This window comes from Thalassophryne amazonica, chromosome 7 (genome assembly GCF_902500255.1).
Source record: "Thalassophryne amazonica chromosome 7, fThaAma1.1, whole genome shotgun sequence".
Taxonomy (NCBI): Eukaryota; Metazoa; Chordata; class Actinopteri; order Batrachoidiformes; family Batrachoididae; genus Thalassophryne; species Thalassophryne amazonica.
The window spans coordinates 3,617,972-3,644,101 of NC_047109.1; the positions used below are offsets into that span (position 1 = coordinate 3,617,972).

Consider the following 26,130-nt stretch of genomic DNA (forward strand, 5'->3'; position numbering starts at 1 on the left):
ACCACGCCTCAGCCTGAAAGGGGGTTAGGCAGAAGCAAAGCTTGTATATGCCTACCCCATTAACCAAAGAAATAAAAATTGTACTTATGTATATAAAAAATATACATCCATCCATTTAAATCCAGTCCAAAAGGAGTGGGGGGGGGGCAAAAAAAATTTATTCCCACTCGCTATTTCAACCGATCAATCAGTACAACACATAGGACACAATCCCAATATTACAGAACAAACTACGAGGTCTATTAGAAAAGTATCCGACCTTATTATTTTTTTCAAAAACCATATGGATTTGAACCCTCGTGGGCATGCGAGAGTTTTTTCACGCCTGTCGGTTACGTCATTCGCCTGTGGGCAGTCTTTGAGTGAGGACTTGTCCACCCTCTCGTCGATTTTTTTCATTGTTTAGGAATGGCTCAGAGACTGCTGCTTTGTTTGATCCAAATTTTTCAAAACTGTAAGGCACAACTGAGTGGACACCATTCGATAAATTCAGCTGGTTTTCGGTAAAAATTTTAACGGCTGATGAGAGATTTTGGTCTGGTAGTGTCGCCGTAAGGACGGCCCACGGCGCCTGACGGCGCCTGACGGCGATCTGCGCTTCGAGACGGCAGCGTCTCGCCGTTTCAAGTTGAAAACTTCCACATTTCAGGCTCTGTTGACCCAGGAAGTCATCAGAGAACAGAGAACTTTCAGAAGAAGTCGGCATGAGGAGTTTATTCGGACATTCCATTGTTAACGGACATTTTGTAATGAAAGAACGTGTGGGCAGAGTCGCATGTTGGGCCGGACCCGAACGCAGGGGGTCGCGACAGGAAAAACACCTCCATTGGAAACCTTAATGGGCAAGTTGAAACATGCCCAAGCTGTTAAACAATTTCTCAGTTACTCACTTGTTGAAAGCCATCAAAAGCCACCTGAATTTTACAAATGGTTTTCAACACGGAGGTGTTTTTCCTGTCGCGGCGCACACAGATTTGCTGAGTCGTCACGGAAACGACTCGGCGAATTTGCGCGCACGTCTTTCATTACAAAATGTCCTTAAACAGTGGAATGTCCGCATAAAGTCCATGCCGGCCTCTTCTGAATCTTCTCTGTTCTCTCACGACGTCCTGGGTGAATTAAGCCTTAAATTAGGATGTTTTCAGGTCGAAACAGGCCGACGACGGCGCCTGGAAGCGCTGCATGACGTCCTGCTCCGTGGGAAGTCCTTACAGCGACAAAAACACCCCATAATCTCTCATCAGCCATTAAACTTTTCACCGAAAACCAGCTTAATTTCTCCAATAGTGTCCACTCGGATATTCCTCACAGGTCCAGAAAAAATTTTGATAAAGCAACGCGCGCCGTCTCGAGCAGCATGTGAAACAAAGGAATTCAGCCGAGAGGGCGGGACCCATCTCACTCAAGGCCTGCCCACAGGGAAATGACGTCACCGACGCGTGAAAAAATTCACGCATGCGCACGAGGGTTCAAGCATGATCGGTGTAATCGCATGTCATTCAAATCCATATAGTTAAAAAAAAAACAATAAAAGGGTCGGTTTATTGTCTAATACAGTGATTCTCAAGGGTTCTCTAGGGTGCCGTGATCGATCGTCAGGGGTGCCGTGGGTATTTTTCATATTCGCGATTATTTTTCATATTCGCGATTACCGTGAATTATTTATTTTATCCACAAAGCATAAAACGACTCAGAATCTGACGTCATTGTGCTGCAGCCTCACTCTCGTTGTTGGGAAAGTGTAAGTACACGGACCCACAACAGGGGGCGCAAATGAACGGACAATGGAATAGGTCAAATAACAACACTTTACTGTTGCGAACGTGCACAACAAACACAACAGATTACACAACAGATCAGAGGTCAAATTACAAGGTGTCGTGTGAGCAGGCTCGAAGATAGGAGACGCCTGTCCAAAGCAGAACCGGAACCACACGATTTCCTCCGCCACCAGACCCCGGGAATACTGGAGCCGCCAAGTCCCGAACTCCCAGGTGGCCACTGCCTCCGCGTGTCGGACCTGGAACTGCTGGCGAGGAACAAAAACACAATTAAACGTGGGTGCGTCTGCACCCAGCAATCTGCACGGCAGGGAAGCTACCTCCACCTCTCGTTGGAGAAAAAGTCTGTTATCACTCACAAAAATCACAAAAAGGGCTTTCTATCAAGCAGTCAGGCTGAGGATATTACCTTTCAGGTAGAACGATATCTCGGCAAAGAGGTGGAGATGACGTCTTGCTGATATACCGATGCAGATCAGATGAGTGGTGACAGCTGTCACATGTGATGAGTGTCAGCTGTCACCCCGGCTGCTCCTGTGAGGCGGCAGCGCCCTCTGGTGCCTGGAGCCCGCACTCCAGGCAGGGTGCCCTCTGGTGGTGGTGGGCCAGCAGTACCTCCTCTTCAGCGGCCCACACAACAGGACCCCCCCCTCAACGGGCGCCTCCTGGCGCCCAACCAGGCTTGTGCGGGTGGCGGCGGTAGAAATCGGCCAGGAGGGCCGGGTCCAGAATGAAGCTCCTCTTCACCCAGGAGCGTTCTTCAGGTCCGTACCCCTCCCAGTCCACCAAATACTGGAAGCCCCGGCCCATCCTACGGACATCCAAAAGCCGGCGCACAGTCCAAGCCGGCTCGCCAACGATGATCCGGGCAGGAGGCGGTGCCGGACCCGGAGTACAGAGGGGTGAGGTGTGATGTGGTTTGATTCGGGACACGTGAAATACAGGATGGATCCGCAGTGAGGCCGGCAGCTGAAGCCGCTGGACTGATGACCTTCTGGATTTTGAAGGGACCGATGTAACGGTCCTGTAACTTGGGGGAGCCCACTTTGAGGGGGATGTCCTTTGTCGACAACCACACCTCCTGCCCTGGCCGATACACAGGGGCCGGGGTCCGCCGACGGTCTGCATGGGCCTTTGACCTCATCCGGGCCCTCAGCAAGGCAGAACGGGCGGCACGCCACACCCGACGGCACTTCCGTAGGTGGGCCTGGACCGAGGGCACACCAACCTCTCCCTCAACCACTGGAAACAAAGGCGGTTGGTACCCCAGACATACCTCGAAAGGGGAGAGGCCGGTGGCTGACGACACCTGGCTGTTATGGGCATACTCGATCCAGGCCAGATGGGTACTCCAGGCCGCCGGGTGCGCGGCTGTCACGCAACGCAGGGCCTGCTCCATCTCCTGATTGGCCCGTTCTGCTTGCCCGTTGGTCTGGGGATGGTACCCGGATGAGAGACTCACCGTGGCCCCCAGTTCCCGGCAGAAGCTCCTCCAGACGTGCGAGAAGAACTGGGGACCGCGATCTGAGACAATGTCTGTTGGGATCCCATGCAGCCGGACGACGTGGTGAACCAGGAGGTCCGCTGTCTCCTGGGCCGTCGGGAGCTTCGGGAGGGCCACGAAGTGGGCCGCCTTGGAGAATCGGTCCACTATCGTGAAGATGGTGGTGTTGCCCTGGGACGGCGGGAGACCCGTGACAAAATCCAGGCCGATGTGGGACCAGGGGCGATGGGGCACGGGCAGCGGCTGGAGCAGACCCGAAGCCCTACGATGGTCAGCCTTGCCCCTGGCGCAGGTGGTGCAGGCCTGGATATAATCCCGGACGTCGGCCTCTAGGGACGCCTACCAGAAGCGCTGCCGGACAACTGCCACGGTTCTTCGCACCCCTGGATGACAGGAGAGCTTAGAGCCGTGACAGAAGTCCAGGACTGCAGCCCTAGCTTCTGGTGGGACGTAAAGTCTGTTCTTCGGCCCAGTTCTGGGGTCCGGGCTTCGTGCCAGGGCCTCCCGGACGGTTCTCTCTACGTCCCAGGTGAGGGTGGCCACGATAGTGGACTCCGGGATGATGGGTTCCGGTGGATCCGACAACTCCGTTTTGACTTCATCTTCATGTACCCGGGACAAGGCATCCGATCTCTGGTTCTTGGTCCCGGGACGGTAGGTGATCCGGAAGTCAAAACGGCCGAAGAACAGTGACCAGCGGGCTTGCCTGGGATTCAGCCACTTGGCGGTCCTGATATACTCCAGGTTCCGGTGGTCAGTGAAAACCGTGAATGGCACGGACGTTCCCTCCAACAGATGTCTCCACTCTTCAAGAGCCTCTTTCACCGCAAGGAGTTCTCGATTGCCGACGTCATAGTTCCGTTCGGCCGGGGTCAACCTGCGGGAAAAATAGGCACACGGGTGAAGGACCTTATCGGTCTTCCCGCTCTGGGAAAGCACAGCTCCTATCCCTGAGTCCGAGGCGTCCACTTCAACCACTAACTGGCGACTAGGATCGGGCTGCACCAGAACGGGTGCAGACGAGAAGCGCCGTTTCAACTCCTTGAACGCGGCATCGCAACGATCCGACCAGGTGAAGGGAACTTTTGGTGAGGTCAGGGCTGTCAGGAAGCTAACTACCTGACTGTAGCCCTTAATGAACCTCCTGTAGAAATTAGCAAAGCCGAGGAACTGTTGCAGCTTCCTACGGCTAGTGGGTTGGGGCCAGTCTCTCACCGCCGCAACCTTGGCCGGATCAGGAGCGACGGAGTTGGGGGAGATGATAAACCCCAGGAAGGACAAAGAGGTGCGGTGGAACTCACACTTCTCGCCCTTCACAAACAGCCGGTTCTCCAACAACCGCTGCAGGACCTGACGTACATGCCGGACATGAGTCTCAGGATCCGGAGAAAAGATGAGTATATCGTCTAGATATACGAAGACGAATCGGTGCAGGAAATCCCGCAAGACGTCATTAACTAATGCTTGGAACGTCGCGGGGGCGTTTGTGAGGCCGAACGGCATGACCAGGTACTCAAAGTGACCTAATGGGGTGTTGAATGCCGTCTTCCATTCGTCTCCCTTCCGGATCCGAACCAGGTGATACGCATTTCTAAGATCCAGTTTAGTAAAGATTTTGGCTCCATGCAGGGGGGTGAACACGGAATCTAATAATGGCAACGGTATCGGTTGCGAACCGTAATCTCATTCAGCCCCCTGTAATCAATACATGGACGAAGTCCGCCATCTTTCTTGCCCACAAAAAAGAAACCTGCCCCCATCGGGGAGGTGGAGTTCCGGATCAGCCCGGCAGCTAATGAGTCCCGGATGTATGTCTCCATTGATTCGCGCTCAGGTCGTGAGAGGTTGTACAGCCTGCTGGACGGGAACTCAGCGCCTGGAACCAAATCAATGGCACAATCGTACGGACGGTGCGGGGGAAGGGTGAGTGCCAGATCCTTGCTGAAGACGTCAGCAAGATCGTGGTACTCAACTGGCACTGCCGTCAGATTGGGCGGGACTTTGACCTCCTCCTTAGCCTGGGAACCGGGAGGAACCGAGGATCCTAAACACACCCGATGGCAGGTTTCGCTCCACTGAACCACCACCCCAGACGGCCAATCGATCCGGGGATTGTGCTTTAACATCCATGGGATGCCCAAAATCACGCGGGAGGTGGCAGGAGTTACAAAAAACTCAATCTCCTCCCGGTGGTTTCCAGACACCACCAGAGTTACTGGTGGTGTCTTGTGTGTGAGTAAAGGAAGGAGGGTGCCATCTAGTGCCCGCACCTGCAATGGCGTAGGAAGCGCCACCAGAGGGAGCCCTACCTCCTTTGCCCATCTGCTGTCTAGCAGATTCCCTTCTGACCCCGTGTCCACCAGTGCTCGGGCTTGAAGGGTTAAATCCCCGCTCAGGATTGTGACTGGGAGTCGTGTGGCAATTTGTGTGTGTCTCACTTGAATGTCTTGACCCCCCCTTAGCCCAGTCTCTAAGGGCGAGTGTTGACGTTTTGGCCATTTGGGGCAGTCTCTCTGTGTGTGCTCTGTTGAGCTGCAGAGAAAACACTCTCCACGGATCAGCCTTCCCATTTTGGCCCTGTGCGTCTCCCTAACAACGTCAGCAGGGGGAGCTGTTGCCCCACAAAGCGCTGCGGCTGTGGAGCGTGGGGAGGGCGGCCCCTTTTCGAACCCGGAAGGGAGAGGGGCGGCGCGTATCAGGTCACGTCCTTCGCCTCGCTCCCGACAGCGTTCCTCTAACCGATTGTCTAATCGTATAACGAGATCAATAAGCCCGTCTAAATCCCGCGGTTCGTCCTTAGCCACCAGGAGCTCCTTTAGGACCAACGACAGTCCGTTTACGAAGGCGGCGCGGAGGGCAGTGTTATTCCAGCCGGACCTCGCAGCCGCGATGCGGAAGTCGACTGCATAAGCAGCTGCGCTCCGGCGCCCCTGTCTCATTGACAGCAGCACGGCTGAAGCGGTCTCTCCTCTATTTGGGTGATCGAACACTGTTCTGAACTCCCTCACAAACCCATCATATGTCAGAAGGAGCCGTGAATTTTGCTCCCAAAGCGCTGTAGCCCAAGCGCGTGCCTTGCCGCGAAGCAGATTAATTACATAAGCTATCTTGCTAGAATCAGTCGCGTACATGACAGGACGTTGTGCGAAGACGAGCGAACACTGCATAAGGAAGTCCGCGCACGTCTCCACACAACCTCCGTACGGCTCTGGAGGGCTTATGTATGCTTCCGGGGAAGGTGGGAGGGGTCGTTGAACGACCTGTGGAACGTCACTGTTACGCACAGGGTCGACAGGAGGGAGAGCCGCAGCAGCGCCCTGAGGGCGCGCCTCCACCTGCGCGGCGAGAGCCTCCACCCTGCGGTTAAGGAGGACGTTCTGCTCGGTCATTAAATCCAACCGAGCCGTGAAAACGGTGAGGATCCGCTGCAACTCACCGATCATTCCTCCTGCGGGTGCCTGTGCACCCTGTTCTTCCATTGGCCGTTCAACAGCCGGTTGACGCCCCTCGGGATCCATGACGTTGGCCGAGATATCCTGTTGGGAAAGTGTAAGTACACGGACCCACAACAGGGGGCGCAAATGAACGGACAATGGAATAGGTCAAATAACAACACTTTACTGTTGCGAACGTGCACAACAAACACAACAGATTACACAACAGATCAGAGGTCAAATTACAAGGTGTCGTGTGGGCAGGCTTGAAGATAGGAGACGCCTGTCCAAAGCAGAACCAGAACCACACGATTTCCTCCGCCACCAGACCCCGGGAATACTGGAGCCGCCAAGTCCCGAACTCCCAGGTGGCCACTGCCTCCGCGTGTCGGACCTGGTACTGCTGGCGAGGAACAAAAACACAATTAAACGTGGGTGCGTCTGCACCCAGCAATCTGCACGGCAGGGAAGCTACCTCCACCTCTCGTTGGAGAAAAAGTCTGTTATCACTCACAAAAATCACAAAAAGGGCTTTCTATCAAGCAGTCAGGCTGAGGATATTACCTTTCAGGTAGAACGATATCTCGGCAAAGAGGTGGAGATGACGTCTTGCTGATATACCGATGCAGATCAGATGAGTGGTGACAGCTGTCACAGGTGATGAGTGTCAGCTGTCACCCCGGCTGCTCCTGTGAGGCGGCAGCGCCCTCTGGTGCCTGGAGCCCGCACTCCAGGCAGGGTGCCCTCTGGTGGTGGTGGGCCAGCAGTACCTCCTCTTCAGCGGCCCACACAACACTCGTCTTAAGGCGGGACAATAACATGGAGGCTGACGGCCGATTAAAACAGTGCCGTCTTCTTAAAAAGCTGTCTAAAATGCGGAGCTGTCGGTGTGGGTGTGTGTGTGTGTGTGTGTATGTGTGCGCATGCGCGCGGAGTTAACAGGCTGCAGACTGCGAGGGAGGGGGTGGGTGAGGGAGATTCCTGAATGCAGGCGCGACACGTTCAGTGCGCAGCGAGCGCGGAGCAGAGAGAGGATTTTAACCCGAGTTAACGTTAACAAAACTGAAACGTGAAGCTGCCTTTACTTCTCTCTGAACTTTCTCTAAAGGTGTGATTCTGCCGTTACCGTCCTGTTCACACCATGTGCGCGTCGTATGCTGAATTTATGAGATCATGAGATGAAATAAACGGTCAAATAGCTTTAAAAACATATTTTAAAAATGAGAATATATGAATGAACTGAGCCACAAAAAAAAAACAATGTTCAGACGCACAGATCACAAAAAGCAGGTGAGAACTCTGAACTTTAACAGCTGTTATTTTCCAAAGGTATTTATTTGTTCAATCTTAAGCTTAATGTAGTGTTTAAGCACAAAACGTGACTGATGAGGAGAAACAATTTCAGAAATGCAACAAAAACAACCACAAATCAGAAAAAGTTGGGACTGTATGTAAAATGAAGATAAAAATAAAAATGTTGCACCATTCCCAGTTTCTCCACTCACAGAAGCCAAACGTTCTTCCAGAGTTGTGTAATTATACTACAATAGTAGAATATAAATAAAAAAATAAAAAAAATAGACAATATATTCGTCAATCACAATTATTTGACAATTAATCATCTCCAGAAATTCCTAATCGTGACAGCCCTACTTGAGATCAGAGCGCAAAATGCTTGAGGATTTTCGAAATGTGATGTTTTCTGTATCGATTTTCTATTGCGATAATTGGGTTTTGCGCAAAACCAGAGGTAATAGCATTATAATATTATTTTAGTTGGTGGTGTGCCGCAGGATTTTGTAAATATAAAAAGGGTGCCGCGGCTCAAAAAAGGTTGAAAAACACTGGTCTAATAGACCTCGTACATTCACAATTCAGCAACTCATACAGCACAAACTCAATCTCAGCGCCAGCAATTTTAAAACGATACTAGCCCCTTAAATTATATTTTCCCTCTCTCTCTGTGAAAAATTCTTGAATTCTAAAGGGCAGTTGCTTATTTTTCACTTTATACATTAATTGAACAGTCTTAAATGTAATCATATTGTGGAGTTTTAATATTTTAGATTTAATTAACAATGGGTTGGTGTGGTCTCAATAACCTGCATTATGAATTGTTCTTAATGCTCTTTTTGAAAGAATGAATAATGATTGCAATGTAGTTTTATAATTGTTGCCCGAAACTTCAGCACAGTAAGTCAGGTAGGGTGCAACCAATGAACAATACAGAGTATGAAATGCTTTGCAATCAAGAACACGCTTTGCTTTGTTTAATACTGCAATACTTTTTGATACTTTCTTGTGAATATGTTGAATATGAGCTACTTTCATCAATAATGACACCTAAAAAATTATCTCTTTGACATGTTGTATGTTTGCCCCTTGTATATTTAACTGAATTTGTTTTTGTTTTTTTTTTTGTATAATTTCCAAATAACATTATTTTAGTTTTAGACAAATTTAGTGATAATTTATTAATATCAAACCATTTCTTTAACTTTATCATTTCAGTTTCTAAATCAGATAATTGTTGTAAATTTTCTCCTGAACAAAACAGGTTTGTATCATCTGCAAAGAGAACTGCTTTAAACAAATCTGAAACTTTGCATACAAAATAATGTACAAAATAAATAATTTTGGTCCCAACACAGAACCCTGGGGAACCCCACAAACGAGGTCCAGATATGAAGAACAGTAGTCTCTGAGTTTAACAAACTGTTTCCGTTTTGTAAGTAGTTTTTAATCCAGTTCAGAGCCACCCCTCTGCTCCCATACAGTTCCATCTTTTGAAATCTTTTGAACATGTTGTGATCTATTGTATCAAAAGCCTTTCTTAGGTCAATAAATAAACCTGCTAGTATTTCCCTTTGATCCACATGTTTATTGATCTCTTCTATAGTATCGAGCAATGCCAGTGCAGTGGATCTTTTCGCTCTAAAACCATACTGACTTTTATCAAGGAAGTTATGTCGTTCTATAAATTTATCCAATCTGTTATTATAAAGTTTTTCCAGTATCTTTGAAAATTGTGACAATACAGACACAGGCCTGTAATTACTAAAACGATGCTTGCTACCAGATTTAAATAAAGGTATCACTTTTGCCACTTTCATACAATTCGGAACAATTCCAGTTTGAAATGATTTATTGAAAATATGTGATAATGGTTTTGCAATTTCAGTAATTATTTGCATTACTAAAGACATATGTACATCATTATAGTCTGTTGACTTTTTACTTTTACATTTACTAACTGCATTAATAATTTCCCTTTCATCCACTGGGCCAAGAAACATTGTGTACGGGTTTCTGTCAATTACTTGAGAATTTTCCCATGGGCTGTGTGGAATTTCAGCTGCCAGATCTGGCCCAACATTAGTGAAAAATTTCTTGAAACTATTCACTACTTGGCTCATGTTATATTCATCTTTGTTGTTTTAAGTAAAGTATTTAGGATAGTTATTTGATTTGGGTTTATTTGCTATAATACTATTCAGTATTTTTTTATGTTTCCTTTATGTTGTTTTCATTATTGTTTAGTATTTTTTAAAGTATGATTTTTTACAGTTTCGCATAATAGTTGTTAATTTGTTTTTATAGTTCTTATATTTAATCTCTGCCTCTCTTGATTTACTTTTAATGAATTCTCTATATAGCATATTTTTCTTCTTATAAGCCTTTTGAAGACCTTTTTGTTATCCATGGGCTAGCTTTGTATTTATTATTTTTACTATACTGTATAATTGGACAATTTTTGTTTTATCTTGCTTTTCATATATAGAATTCCAATCATATAAAGGTAAATCATTTTTAAAGGCAGTGATAGCTTCTTCTAATTGTATTCGCTTCAAGTATTGTATTCAGTACATTTTTTATTTAAATTAAGATCAGTTACTATAAAAATTGGTAAATGGTCACTAATATCATTGATTAATAGGCCACTTAGTGTTTTTGTATCAATATCATTTGAAAGTATGTTATCAATGAGAGTAGGTGAATGTGAAGTGATTCTTGAAGGCCTAGTCATTTCTGGATATAGGTCTAAGCTGTACATAGTATTAATAAAATCCTCTGTTACTTTATGTTGATACAGATTTAAAAGATCAATGTTTATATCTCCACAAACAACTACTCGTTTATTGCATTTCTGAGAAAAAAAAAGATCTGTCCAATTTTGAAACTCTTCAATTTTAGAGCCAGGAGCTCTATATATGCAGTTAATAATTATATTTTTCCATTTTTCCAAACATATTCCAACTGTGATGCATTCCAGAAGATTTTCCACAGCTGTTGTCATTTGATCTTTAATTTTGTAGTTAAGGTTTTTGTCAACATACAAAGCCACTTCTCCTCCTCTGTTTTGTCTATTCAGATGATTTAATTCATCCAATTCATAGTTTGTATCATCAGCCTCTGCAAGCCAGGTTTCAGTTATAGCAATGATAGTAAAAGGTTGACAAATTTGTTTTAAATAATCTTTAATATTTATTAGTATTAATATTTTATATGAACTCCCTCCTATTAAAGTGGATTATTGATCATTTCCCATCACTTGTAATGCAGTTATTGTATTGTTCCTCTGTGTAATACTGACAGTTACTCTTTGTGAAGGAACAGAAATGATTGTCCAGATCTGTCTCATATTCCAGATCCTGTATATGATGCTCAGTGTGCTGAAAAGGTTGTAATTTCAAACTCTCATAACTCTGTATCATCCCAGTTAAACTGTTACTGTTCAGAAGCACCGACGGATGGTCTGCATGTTTATCAGTCATTGTGAAAGTTTTATCTCATTTTGTACCAGCAGCCATAACACTTCAACAACATTAACCATCACGTCATGTCTCAGTTTAACAGGAAAACGGTCACGTATGAGAATGGCCACACCACCTCCAAACCTATTTCAATCATTCCTATAAATTGAAAAGCCTCTTATATAAACCTCTGAATTGTCTATAAAACTGTCCAGATGGGTTTCAGAAATTGCAAGAATATCAATATTATTTGACTGCACAAATAGAGAGAGGCCATGAATTTTATTCCTCAGACTACATATATTGATATGTGCAAGAACTAAACCTTTAGGTAGGTGGTTTATGTCAGTCATCTTATCACATACGTCAAGTTGTTCCATATATCATCATCAAGTACATCAGACATATTTATGAGCTCTGAAAGTTCATGAATAATCAGTGTCTTTGCCTCCTCTGGGTTTCCATTAACTTTAATGTAAATCTTGCAGTTTGCCGTCCAGGTGGTTTGTATTTTGTTCTCCTTCCTCAGGACACGTGCTTGGTGGGCAATGTGGGCATTTTTCCTTCTAAATGTTCGTGTAGATGTTCAATGTTCGGTGGAAGTCCTGAAGCTTCGGTGGAATTCCTCCGCACGTCTGTCTCAATGTGCCGAAAAAGTGCTGATGTCCACGTCTTTTCACAATTCCTGTGCTAGTCAGACGGCATCCCGGATAAAACACAGCGTACAGTTTGGAAATGAACGGCACATTCCACTGTTACAGGAGTTTTTGTCATGGAAAGAGGAGCGGAGGCTTCGCGCGTCGCGGCGGTACCACATGGCGCACAGCAACGCCGTGATGAAGCCTCACGGGACATGTTCTGGCATGTCCAGGAACATCCACAATTTCTCGGATAATGACTCGATGGAAAAACCACCGACAGCTGTCTGAACGGCATCTCAAAGCCATCCTGTGAGACCAAAATGGAGGTGGTTTTGTCTCGCTCCAGCAGCGAATTGGTCGTGACGCGCGAAGCCTCCGCTCGGCTTTCCATGACAAAATCTCTTGTTAAAAGTGAAATCTGCCGGAAAATGGTTGATGTCCAGCTCTTGTGATAACCAGAGAAAGTGCACACGACGGTCCCGGATCCACAGAGCCATCCGTTTAGAAATGATCTGGTGGTTTGTGGCTCTCGATGGCGGCACAGTGCGCGGCGTGCCAAGCGTCCGTAAAGCCATCCTTAAAGCTGTAGTAACAGTCCTTATTCTCTGTGAAGCCCGTAAAATTTTCACCGAAAGCCAGATAAATTTTTTGAATGGTTTCCAGCTGCCAGTCTCTAACAGTTTCTGAAAAAATTCTGATGGAAAAAAAGCCCAAATCATTCCGCCACTTCCTGACAATGAAAATCCGCCGAGGGGGTGGACCACTCCTCACTCAAAGCCTGGTCACAGGCGAATGACGCAACCGACAGGCGTGGAAAAAATCACACATGCGCACGAGGGTTCAAGCTTGTCTGACGCAATCACACGTGATTCAAATCCATATGGTTTTTGAAAAAAATAATAAGGTGGGATACTTTTCTAATAAACCTCGTAACTCTTTCTGGCCTTCTCTGTACTTCTCCAACAGTATTCTCAGAGCAAACATTGCATCTGTAGTGCTATTTCTCTGCATGAAACCATATTGCTGCTCACAGATTTTCACCTGTTTTCTAAGCCGAGCTTCTGCTACTCTTTCCCATAACTTCATGCTGTGGCTGATCAAGTTTATGCCTCTGTAGTTACTGCAGCTCTGCATATCACCCATGTTCTTGAAAATAGGAACCAGCACACTTTGTCTCCACTCCTCAGGCATCCTCTCACTTTCCAAGATTTTATTAAACAATCTGGGTAGAAATGCTACTGCCATCTCTCCTAGACATTTCCATGCCTCCACTGGAATGTCATTTGGACCAATTGCCTTTCCTTAGATTGCATCTCCTACACAGAATGTAGTCCACCTGTGTGCACCTTCCTCCACTCTTATATGTCACCATGTGCTCCTCTCTTTTCTTAAAGTAGGTATTCACCACAGCCATTTCCATCCTTTTTGCAAAATCAACGACCATCTGTCCTTCCCCATTCCTATCCTTGATACCATATCTACCCATTACTTCCTCATCACCTCTGTTCCCTTCACCAACATGTCCATTGAAGTCCGCTCCTATCACCACTCTTTCATGCTTGGGCACACTCTCCACCACCTCATCTAACACACTCCAGAAATCTTCTTTCTCATGCACTGATGATATTCATCATCACACCTTCAATTTCCAACATCACACTCATCACCCTGTCAGACACTACACTTTTAACATACTCTTCCTTTAAAATGACCCCAACACCATTTCTCTTCCTGTCCTCACCATGGTACAACTTGTACCCACCGCCGATGCTCCTGCTCTTACTTCCCTTCCACTTGGTCTCTTGCACACACAATATGTCGACCTTTCTCCTCTCCATCATATCAGCCAGCTCTCTCCCTTTACCAGTCATACTACCAACATTCAAAGTCCCCACTCTCATTTCCACCCTTCTAGTTTTCTTCTTCTCACGTTGTTTGTGCAAACTTTCTCCTCCTCCTCTTCTTTGTCGTCTTTGCCCAGCAGTAGCCCAATTTCCACTGGCACCCTGTTGGGCAACAGCACCGGTGGCAGACATTGTTAACCAGGACCGCGACCGATCCGGTATGGAAATTTGATTCTTAGTCTGCATAGTTGGGTTGGCTTGTTTTATGCCGGATGCCCTTCCTGATGCAACCTTCCTCATTTATCTGGGCTTGGGACCGGCACTCAGAATGTACTGGCTGCACACCCCATGTGGCTGAGTTAATATCGCCGGATATCACTGGATAATATCGCCGGGCAGTGATACAAAACCAATTTAGCAGCAGCGGGACTGCCATCTTGTCCGTACTGACTGGAAGCTGGACAATGGAAAAATGATCTGACACAATGGCCAGATGTTCAATATCCTGATATTTATTCCTACCTCAAAGACAACCACTTTGTTGCAATCAAGTTGCAATCGCCGGTGTCCATGCCCATTTCAATAAATAAATATCTTGTTGAAATTCACATCCTGAGCAGTCATCAAATTTATACAAACCTACGTCAATGTTCAGTCCAAGGCTTTGCCTTAATTATCTTACTTCAAAGGTTCTCCTTACCCCTGAGTAGATTAAACTCAAGTCACCATGCGTAATTGGACATTTTAACATAAACCTGTCCAAGCCAGAGATATGCCAGATCAGTCAAGCTATTCCTGCAAGATAACAGTTCAATAAATCCAGAGTTGTCAGCATCCCAATGTACTGGATTAAATGTCAGGAAAGTGACCATCATTGGGGCAGGACCAGAGCTCCCCCTGGAGGCCCAGGGTGCGAAGGACACAAACACACTTTAATGTACAAATTTTTTTAATGTTCATCCTGACATTCGTCTGTCTGCGGGAGACAATGGTGTGGCGTCCAGTTTGTTTTTGCTTTCTTGGGTTTTTTTGTTTGTTTGTTTTTTATACACTTTTATTTCATTTATAGAGCATCAAATCACAACAAAGTTGCCTCAAGGCGCTTCACACAAGTGAGGTCTAACCTTATCAACCCCCAGAGCAAGAACACAGGTCCATGGTAAGGAAAAACTCCCTCTGATGATTTGAGGAAGAAACCTCAAACAGACCAATCTCAAACGGGTGACCCTCTGCTAAGGCCATGATACAGACACAATAGACAATACAAATATACAGGAAATTTTTGTCTTTTGTTTCTATCTGCACCTGTGCAAATGCCTTATCAGCCCAATACCCAAGTGACCATCTCTGCTGCATTTGCTGCATGTGTACTGTGATGCCTGCTGAGGCTACCGCTGTCGCTCCTTCCTCCTAGCTTGTTGCTCGCCTGCTGAGCACTCTTTGCCCCTGTTCTGACAGTAAGATGGCAGGCTGCACGGAGCACATACCTGGAATCAAACCCAAGTGTACAGGCTGGTGTAACCTTTATTTAACCAGGTTAGTCCCATTGAGATCGAGACCTCTTTTGCAAGAGAGACCTGGACAGTTATAAGGTTTCCAATTCACCTAACCTACATGTCTTTGGATGTGGGAGGAAACCGGAGCGCCCAGACTTGACCCACACGGGGACACAGGGAGAACATGCAAACCCCACACAGAAAGGCCACAGGTGGGAATCGAACCGAAGACCTTCTTGCTGTGAGGCAACAATGCTAACCTCTAAGCCACTGTGCTGCCCAACTGACTTGTCTTATCCAAAGCAGAAACATTGTGTCTTTTACCTATTGTACGACCTCAATTCCAATGAAGTTGGGACACTGTGTGAAAGGTAAATAAAAACAGAACACAATGATTTGCAAATCTTCTTCAACCTACATTCAGTTGAATACACCACAAAGACAAGATATTTAATGTTCAAACTGATAAACCTGAGTGTTGTTAGAAGGAAAGGTGATGTAACACAGTGGTAAACATACCACTGTCACAGCTTTTTTGAAACATGTTGCAGGCATCTATTTCAAAATGAGCAAATATTTGCACAGCAACAATAAAGTTTACCAGTTTGAACATTAAATATCTTGTCTTTGTAGTGTATTGAATATAGGTTCTTAACTGTTCATTTATGTCAAATGTTATTTCTTGAATTATTAATGAATTGCCATGGTGGGAAGTGTTTATCAAGTTCTTTCTTAGGAGGTATTTCGAAAACTCAGTGATCATACAGTGAGGAAAATAGTATTTGAATACCCTGCAATTTTGCAAGTTCTCCCACTTAGAAATCATGGAGGGGTCTGAAATTTCCACTGTGAGAGACATAATCAAAAATTTGTATGTTACTGCTGCAAATAAGTATTTGAACACCTACCAACCAGCAAGAATTCTGTCTCTCACAGCCCTCTTATTCTGCACTCTTTACCTGTATTAATTGCACCTGTTTGAACTTGTTACCTGTATAAAAGACACCTGTTCAAACACTCAATCAATCACACTCCAACCTGTCCACCATAGCCAAGACCAAAGAGCTGTCTAAGGACACCAGGGACAAAACTACAGACTTGCACAAGGCTGGGATGGACTACAGGACAACAGGCAAGAAGCTTGGTAGAAGACAACAACTGTTATGACTACTTATTAGAAAGTGGAAGAAACACAAGATGACTGTCAATCTCCCTCGGTCTGGGATTCCATGCAAGATCTCACTTTGTGGGGTAAGGATGATTCTGAGAAAGCTCAGAACTACACAGGAGGACCTGGTCAGTGACCTGAAGAGAGCTGGGACCACAGTCACAAAGATTACATTAGTAACACATGATGCTATCATGGCTAAAAATCCTGCAGGGCAGCAAGGTCCCCCTGCTCAAGCCAGCACATGTCCAGGCCCATTTGAAGTTCACCAGTGACCATCTGGATGATCCAGAGGAGGCATGGGAGAAGGTCATGTGGTCAGATGAGACCAGAATAGAGCTTTTTGGAATCAACTCCACTTACCATGTTTAGAGGATGAGAACAACCCCAAGAAAACCATCCCAACCGTGAAGCATGGGGGTGGAAACATCATACTCTGGGGGTGCTCTTCTGCAAAGGGGACAGGACGACTGCACCGTATTGAAGGGAGGATGTATGGGGTCATGTATTGTGAGATTTTGGCAAACAACCTCCTGCCCTCAGTAAGAGCATTGAAGATGAGTCATGGCTGGGTCTTCCAGCATGACAATGACCCCAAACACACAGCCAGGGCAACTAAGGAGGGGCTCCGTAAGAAGCATTTCAAGGTCCTGGAGTGGCCTGGCCAGTCTCCAGACCTGAACCCAATAGAAAATCTTTGGAGGGAGTTGAAACTCCAAACCTGAAAGATTTGGAGAAGGTCTGTATGGAGGAGTGGACCAAAATCCCTGCTACAGTGTATGCAAACCTGATGAAAAACTACAGGAAACATTTGACCTCTGTAACTACAAACAAAGGCTACTCTACCAAATATTAACATTGATTTTCACAGTTGTTAAATACTTATTTGCAGCAGTAACATACAAATAAATTATTAAAAAATCATACATTGTGATTGCCGGATTTTTTTTTTTTAGATTATATCTCTCACAGTGGACATGCACCTAAGATGAAAATTTCAGACCCCTCCATGATTTCTAAGTGGGAGAACTTGCAAAATCGCACGGTGTTCAAATATTTATTTTCCTCACTGTATATGTTGTCGAAAAAGAAAAACAGAATGTCTTTCAGAATATTTGAAGGTTTTCTGACCTTCCCTGTGGGCAGAACTAAACCAAATGGGTGGAGCCTATAGACATGTGTCTTTGTTCTGGGCCCTTTAAAAGGCCCAGAACAAAGACTTTTACCTCCCTACTTAGTTGACTTAATTAAACCCTATTTACCGGCCCGGGCTCTGCGTTCTCAGTGTGCAGGACTACTTTGTGTCCCTAGGGTGAATAAGAAATCTGCGGGTCAAGGGGTTTCTGTTATCGTGCCCCTGTTCTGTGGAATGATCTCCCTGTGTCAATAAAACAGTCAGATTCTGTGGAGACTTTCAAATCCAGACTTAAGACGCACTTAATTTCCCTTTCGTATGGCTAGCATACTGGCATAGTATGTTTCTATGCTTTTTACTGTTTTAATTCATTTTATTAGGAAACGGAGCGGGCCGTGGCCTCAACTTTATCTGGGTCTTTTAGTGAAGCTTAGGGCTAGTGGCCATCTCTACTGTTTTTCTTGTTGTTTAATGCTGACAAATCATACTGTATTTGTTGTCTTTCTGATGTCTGATTCTGTTTTTTTGTCTCTGTCTGAGGCGCCGCTCCATCCAGAGATGGGTGTGGTGTCTGTTTCTGAAACCTTCCCATCTTGTGCATCGGCATGGACTCCCAAAATCTTCCAAGATTTCCTGTATAATTTCCTGTCTTGTCAACTGTATCTGTATCATGTCCCAAGTAGAGGGTCACCCCTCTAAGTCTGGTCTGTTTGAGGTTTCTTCCTCAGAGGGAGTTTTTCCTTCCCACTGTCACCTGTGTTCTTGCTCTGGGGCTTAGTAAGGTTAGACCTACTGTGTCAATCACCTTGAGGCAACTTTGTTATGATCTGGTGCTATATAAATGAAAATAAATTGAAAATGAACAGATGATCCGGTCGTTAGCTGGTAAACTTTCAGTCTTTCCGATGATGTTTAGGTATTTATGTACGTTCATGTCCGACTTGGTTTTTCTGATTGTGCTTTTAGCTTTATGGTCTGTAAGGAATGTGATACGTGATCCGGACCGATTGTCATGCTCACGGTCTGATATGGGAAAATATCAGCCGGGAAATCAGCCAATCAGAGCGCACATAGCGTCATAGCCATATGATAAATGTTTATACTTCTGCCTCCTCCTTTTCAAACATGGCAATGTGAAGATGTAAGTTTTGTGAATGTGGTTGACTTTTCTAAAATAGTTTTGATGTAATCCTGCTAACAGGACGCAGATGATTTTATTCTGTCTTTGGTGGTCGTAACACAGGAATTTGCATTTTGCTGCTGGGTGGACAGTTTCTTCGCCACATGTCCAAGTGGAGTGCTGTACCCATTGGACCATCTGCCCACCCCTTTGTGTGGCGTTTCCGTGAAACCTTTTCACCGCATCTTCTGAAAACTGCTTCAATAGTTCAATAGCTCACCTCCTCAAACTCTTCCTCATCATACTCCTCTCCCTCTTCAGCCTCCTCTTCCTCCTGTTTCTTCTTAGTTTCCCCCTCCTCCTCCTCAGAACTCTCCTCCTCCTTCTTCTCCAGTGTCTGAGAAGGACAACGGAATGCAAATCGGATCCATCAGACAAAAAAGCTGGCATCGATCTGAATCAGACATGTGGGACCAATCAGACATCACCTCCAGCTTCAGGAGAACCTCCTTTTTATCAGAGCCTCCTTTGTGTTTCTGAGCTGACTGGATTCTGCTGGACCGGTGAGAAGAAGCTGGAACACCTGAGGACAGACAGCGAACCACCAGAATCCTCATCTTCAGCGGCTGTGCATTATGATCCGCAATTAGAACCACAAATCAGAAGAAGCAATTTAAATATTAATCATAAAACAAACTGCGATTTTTACATTACATTTGATTTTTATTTCACTCCAGACAAACATGAACTGAAGATATCTGGGTTTTTTTGTTTTTTTTTTCTGGTCAGCTTCATCTCATTTGTTAATATTTATCCGTTCTTGTCCATCAGCCCTAAAACATAACAAAAAAAAAACACGTTGGGACATTAAGCATTTACCACTTTGTAATGTTTAATTCACTTAAAGATGTTTTGGTGTTGAGGACATCAAGTGATGAAGTGTCTCAGGTGTTATTTTGTCCCTTTCTTCCTGCAAACACGTCTTCAGATGTCCAAAAGGACGAGGTCATTGTTGTATAACTTCTGATTTCGGGGGCTGAGGTTGTGCCGCGCATGCGTAAGAGGACTTGGGGTTCTTTACTTCCAGTCTTTTGGTCTGCAGCCAGCGCTTCATTCACAGGTATTACAAGTACAAACTCCAATATTCTGCTGGGAATCAACGATATCAAACATCACAAAATAAGGTTACAAATTAACATATATTTTGATCAATTCATTTGAATAATTTACCGAGCCGTACATTTTGTAGCTGCCCCGATTGTCGCTCAGAAAGTTACCCAGCTGTCCAAATAAAAATGCTTCGCTGGTGCCGCACTGTTTTTGCTGCAAACGTTTGCATACAGGTAGGTTGAAAGATCAAACATCCATCCATCCATTTTCTTCCGCTTTATCCGGAGTCGGGTCACAGGGGCAGCAGCTCAAGCAAAGCAGCCCAGACCTCCCGATCCACACACACCTCCCCCAGCTCCTCCGGGGGAACCCCAAGGCGTTCCCAAGCCAGCCCAGAGATGTAGTCCCTCCAGCGTGTCCTGGGTCTCCCCCGGGGCGTATATTATATAAAATATAGATCTTGCAGTCAATTAGCAACAAGGCAAGTTTCAAAAGACAAAGTGAATTTTATTCAGTCAGCTAAGGGAAGAGGATCACGCCACCCTTTTGTTTTTTATGTGATTTCAGGTCCATTCTTTTATAGTTCAAATCTCTAAATTTGTTGTTTTCTTGTCTGAAACTTGTTGCTAAATTTGTTGTTTACAGTTCTACAGGGATACAGTTGCTATTTATTTTAATTTATTAAGATCTTATTGTTCCCTGTTCAATTTATACTTATTTTATTGATATCCCAGTGTAAATTATATCCCTCGCTATATATATTAAAAACTACACACTTATTGCGACTTTCATTAATTGATGAGATTATAATGTCTTTGCAATCTTTACATGTTTAATCAAGCTCCTCATGTTACATTTTAGCCTCACATGGACCACAGTGGAAATAAGCCTGTTTTATTGTGTCATCCGCAGTGGTGGGCACAGATAACCAAAAAATTAACTTCGACAACAGATAATCAGATAACTGAAAAGTTATCTTTGATAAAGATAAAGCGATAAACCACCCAAAAATGTATCAGACGTTACTGATAACCGATAAATTCCAGTATTGTCTCTGGTACACTTGCAACTACTAACAAGCTGATTTTGAATTTAACACCACGATCATTTCTGAAAGCATCAAAAGCGACAACAGACCCAAACAGTGAGTCAGCACTTCTATCTTTGAGCATCCTGCCTCCTGCTGGAAGCTCCAGTTTACTACATGGCTTCCAGCAAACACAGCTGAGAGGAACCACAAAGCTCAACTCTCTACTCAATCACAACGCTGCTGTCAGGCCGAGGTCTTGGAAAATAAAGCCCTGCTGACTTATGGTTTGGTGTATAAATAAAATGAATACTGATAGAATAACTCCATTAATGTCAATTCTGTCATTTCTGCAAAATTAAGATATAACATATCTTTAATGTTGAATAATGCACTAATTCTGAAGTTTTGCAACACACACAGACAGATGGCATTCTGGGTAAAATGTGCCTCCGCTAACACTGATTGTTTGACTCATTCATTATGTAAACCAACACGTTAATGTGACATGTGTCGTGTGTTGGTGTTTACAGATAAATGTGCTTTTGTAAAATATGCTATTTTTTATTTGTAAAAAAAAAGGCATTTTCCAAAAAAAAAAGAAAAAAAAGCCAAGTTGTAATTAGATAACCGTCTGATATAACCGGTGTCAAAATAAACAGAACACTGCCATGATCTACTGGTGCCAGTGCGAGTTTTGGCCCTTTTTCACCTGATTTTTCATTTGTGCGAGAATTTTTTGGATCGCAGTTTCAGGTTAATCGTGCATCCTGCATCGTTTAGTATACATGGAGTAACGAGCTGCGTTTAAAATCTCACGAACACCTCGTGATCGGCGATCGTATGGTCAGATGAAAATCAAACCTGTTTGATATTCTGCTCGGCCGTCACGAGGGTATCCTGCTCCTAAAGAGCTACAAGCATCCAACCGCTCGCACTGTGCCTGTGCAAACACCGCAGACCTGTCTTGTAATGTTTTTTTGTTTGTTTTGTTTTTAAACTTTGATGTCTCCCATCGAGAGTTTTTGTAAATTAAGTTAAAAAAAAAAAGCTTCTGTTTCTGGGCGCCTGTGAGGCCTCGTGGTTGATCCCAGATATCCTGGATGTCTTCATGGTGCAGGAGCTAACAATGTGCACAGTTCTGAAACTACCAAACTTTCATGTCAATTTAAGTCATAAAACCTTGCTGGTGACTTTTCCAGTTTTGTCAGCTTGATAGAAACTGAAGGCAGGTGTCAGGTCCTTCATGATGCCTCTCATATTGTCTTTGATTTGTGTGGACTGAAATAAATGGTGCATATTTCATTGTATTGACTGTGTGACACCTCAGTGATATCAAAATAATTTATGACTGAAAATAAAATGTGAATTTTTCTGAACAATGAGTTTTGTTGTTCAACAAAAGAACGTGGTTCTTCTGGAACAATATCAGGATTCCGACCTCTTCTGAAAGTTCTCTGTTCTCTCACGATGTCCTGGGTCAACAGAGGCTTAAATTTGGAGGTTTTCAGCTTGAAACAGGATGACGACGTCGCCTCGGAGCGCTGCGCCATGTCCCACTCCGTGGGAAGTCCTTACAGCGATAGAAACAATCCAAAATCTCTCATCGGCCGTTAAAATTTTCACCGAAAACCAGCTGAATATCTCGAATGGTGTCCACTCGGATGTGCCTCACAGTTTTTGAAAAAATTTTGATCAAGCACAGCGCCAGTCTCTCAGCAACTTCTCAGACAAAGGAATTCTGACGAGGGGGCTGGACCACTCCTTCCACAAAGCCTGCTCACAGGCGAATGACGTCACCGACAGGCGTGAAAAAACTCTCGCATGCCCACAAGGGTTCAAGCTTGGCTGATGTAAGAACACGTGATTCAAATCCATATGGTTTTTTAAAAAAATAATAAGGTCGGATACTTTTCTCACAGACCTCATATATACATGTTTTATGAATAATTAATTATTATTGACCATGATTTTCCGCCTCAGTTGCTGACAGTCTGCATGCTCTTATCAATAATATCAGCAAGTTTTGTCCTGAATAACATTCACACTTTGAACATACTTCAAGGGGATAACTTGCTGAACCCACAGCAGAAAGAGCAAGAAAACACACAGAAACTGTGCTTTAAAAGTGCATCTGGTGTTACTGCTGCCAGACGACCAGAAGTAAATGACCCCAACTCTCATGGCCGAATGGCTGAAATCTCGGGGCCGCAAACTCACAAACAGAACTCAGTGGAACAAGATCTTGAGTTGGCAATCTAGTCTTTCTACTTGTATGATTGCATGAAGGTTGGGATTGCAGACAGGCCAGGCCAGCACCCATCCCTTCTCCTTCTGCAGCCATGTCTTTGTAATGTATTGTCTTGTTGAAAAATATGTGGATGTCCCCGGAAAAGACATCTTGAAGGCAGCGTATGTTGTGCTAAAATCTCAGTGTATTTTTCTGCATTAATACAGTATCACAGAGTGTAAATGACCTTTGACAACAACAATGACACAACCCAAGACCAGGACAGACCCTGGCTGTTGGACTTGTTGCTGATAACAGTGTGGGTGGCCCTTTTTGTCTTTGGGCCCTGAGAAGTTGATGCTGCTTCTTTACAAGGTTAACATCAGGTTTCTTTTATTTTTTTGAACATTAAGTGGCATTTGTGAATGTAACTCCATATTGTAGTGACTGATGAAGGTTTCCCAAAGTAATCCCATGCCCATGCAGTTATATCAACTGTTAAGGATTTTGTATATATGTTATCACTGTTAAACATTTGTACATTTGTCTTCTTTCTCATGAGAACGGTGTTGTGCTGTTTTGCACTTCACCCTGAGAATGTACGTGTTATTCAACCTTGTTTTAGCTTTGTCTTCTTTCTCATGAGAACGGAGATGTGCTGTTTTGCACCTGTCTTAATGCAATCCTGAGAATTCAATTTTGTTTTAGCACTCTGGGGTCAATCTGAGCTGGGAATGAAGGGCTGGATGTACTTATTATTATAATATAACTTTGTTTTCGCAGCCTCTAACGACTGGGAGTAAGAGAACGTTTTGACTATTGTGATGTGGTGTTTAGTGTGAAGGAGTGTGGAAGACAGGACACTTCAGGCAGATGCAGAACAGCTGATACCTGCAACAGACGAACGAGATGTGCTGACCTGAAAGTGTTCTTCCTTACAGCTGCACTTATTGACGTATGCGTTTATGTTATGGGAAGAAACTTGTCTTGCGTCATCACCCCCACCCTTAGGACAAGTTTCTTGTTTATGTGATGAGGGCGTCTCTTAATAAAAAGAGCGGAAAAACAGGCCAGACTTTAGTGTAGCCTTGGTGTACAGCCTGGCCGCACTCCGCGCGTAAAATTTGACTTTCTGTCTCACTGGTGTTTCTTGACTCTGTTTGTCTTGTTAAAGGTTTTAAAAATGTTTGGAGGAGAAAATACCCAACATTGACTGGGGGCTCGTCCGGGATCTCAACAACACCGGAGGTGTCCGGCGGAGGTCGTCAAGTCCAGACGTAAATCCTTGGCCAAGGTCTGATCGATCGATTGATCGTGTCTGCAATTGTCGACCACCGTTGGCATCGTCTGGTTGACGAGATTTTCCCGAAGAAGACAGACAGGAAGTCGAGTCAGTGAGTAAAATTTCTTTGTAAACAGTACTGAGTGAGTGGTGATCAGATCACATAAAACAGTTAAATTCCGCAAGCGATGATACGGAATCGTCTGTTAATGCAAAGCAGTTAAACTCTGTAAGGAGGGTGCGGACTCCTCTGTTTTGATACGCGTACCGGTAGGGGATAAAAGTGATCACATAAAACAGTTAAACTCCGTAAGCGATGATACAGAATCGTCTGTTAATGAAACACAGTTAAACTCTGTAAGGAGGGCGGACTCCTCTACGGTTGCGAGGGTCGCACGTAGTTAAATTCCGGAAGGAGGATACGGACTCCTCTGTTTTAATACGTAAAGGAAATCCCGGGTAGAAATACGTGCACTGTAAAAAAGCAGTTAAATCTGGCAGGGACGACGGAGTCCCCTAATGCAGGACATTAGTTAAATTTCACGGGAGGGCGAGCTCCCCTGACATAAGAATACGCGTACGATTATTAGGAGTGTTTCTATGTGTAAATAGTGTTTTGCGCAAGTGTAAATAACTGTGTGAAAGTGTAATACTTTGGACAACGTTAGTGACAACCATGCGTGTGGAAGCAGCAGGCAAGTGATTCCGCTTCCTACGGGGAGGTGAAAGGAATCAACCACACGACGGCAAATTGATTGTCACGTCCAAAGAAAGTGTGAAAACTTCAGATTTAGAACACCCTAGGTGTGCCCCTGTCTGAAGTCCAAATTATAACAAGGGATAAAAAATATAATAAAAATGGGGGGTAAGACGTCTAAAAATAAGGAAAATTTATCAACTGACGACTGGAAATTTATGGAGGCAAAAAATCCAAAAGCAACAAAGAAATTGGAGACCTGGATAAATAAACATGACTTTGACGGACGACTGAACCTGATCAGCATACAAAAGCTGAAGAAGGAGTTAGAACGGGAACATAAAGGTGATGAGGAAAGATGCAGAAAGTAGGGGCAGATTTAGTGGCATTTTGGGAGGAGGAAGCAGAGAACAGACAGAAAGGAGCACAGAAGCGACGATTAGAGAAAGCGAGGAAAAAGACAGCTGTAGGTAAGGCAGAAGAAGATGTGATAATTCAGCACAGAGAACCAGAACAGCCTCAACAACCACCGCCGGCTGGATCGTCGGTGACAAAGAGACTTTTATCTCCTCTACCAGAGGATGACGATGTACCGCCACCACAGTATGATTTGGCAGTAAAACCTAAGGTAAAAAGAGAAAAACCAGAAAAACCACAAACACGCAGTCAAGCGAAAGTGCCTACAGCCCCTCCCATGGTGGAACACAGTGATCAGGGAGGTGCCTATCCTATGATAGAAGTACCAAATCCTCGTGCAGGAACAGCAGGACAGCTACCAACCATGCTCGTTTATCGGACATGGAATGCTGATGATATCAAAGCAGCAGTCGACATGATACCATCGCCACATGTCGACATTGAGGGATTTATGCAGGATATAGAAAACATTAGAACATCTTACCACCTT

General features: G+C 44.7%; 1 protein-coding gene across 1 annotated transcript in view; it reads right to left on the minus strand.

Moving 5' to 3' along the window:
- polr3glb (polymerase (RNA) III (DNA directed) polypeptide G like b) overlaps positions 1–26,130 on the minus strand; it is a 123,531-nt gene that overhangs the window by 20,074 nt on the left and 77,327 nt on the right. The window contains exons 5-6 of the mRNA XM_034173729.1: positions 19,366–19,460; positions 19,158–19,274 (exon numbers count right to left, since the gene is read on the minus strand). Of these exons, the coding sequence (XP_034029620.1) occupies positions 19,158–19,274; positions 19,366–19,460 (212 nt within the window). The remainder of the gene's footprint in view (positions 1–19,157; positions 19,275–19,365; positions 19,461–26,130) is intronic.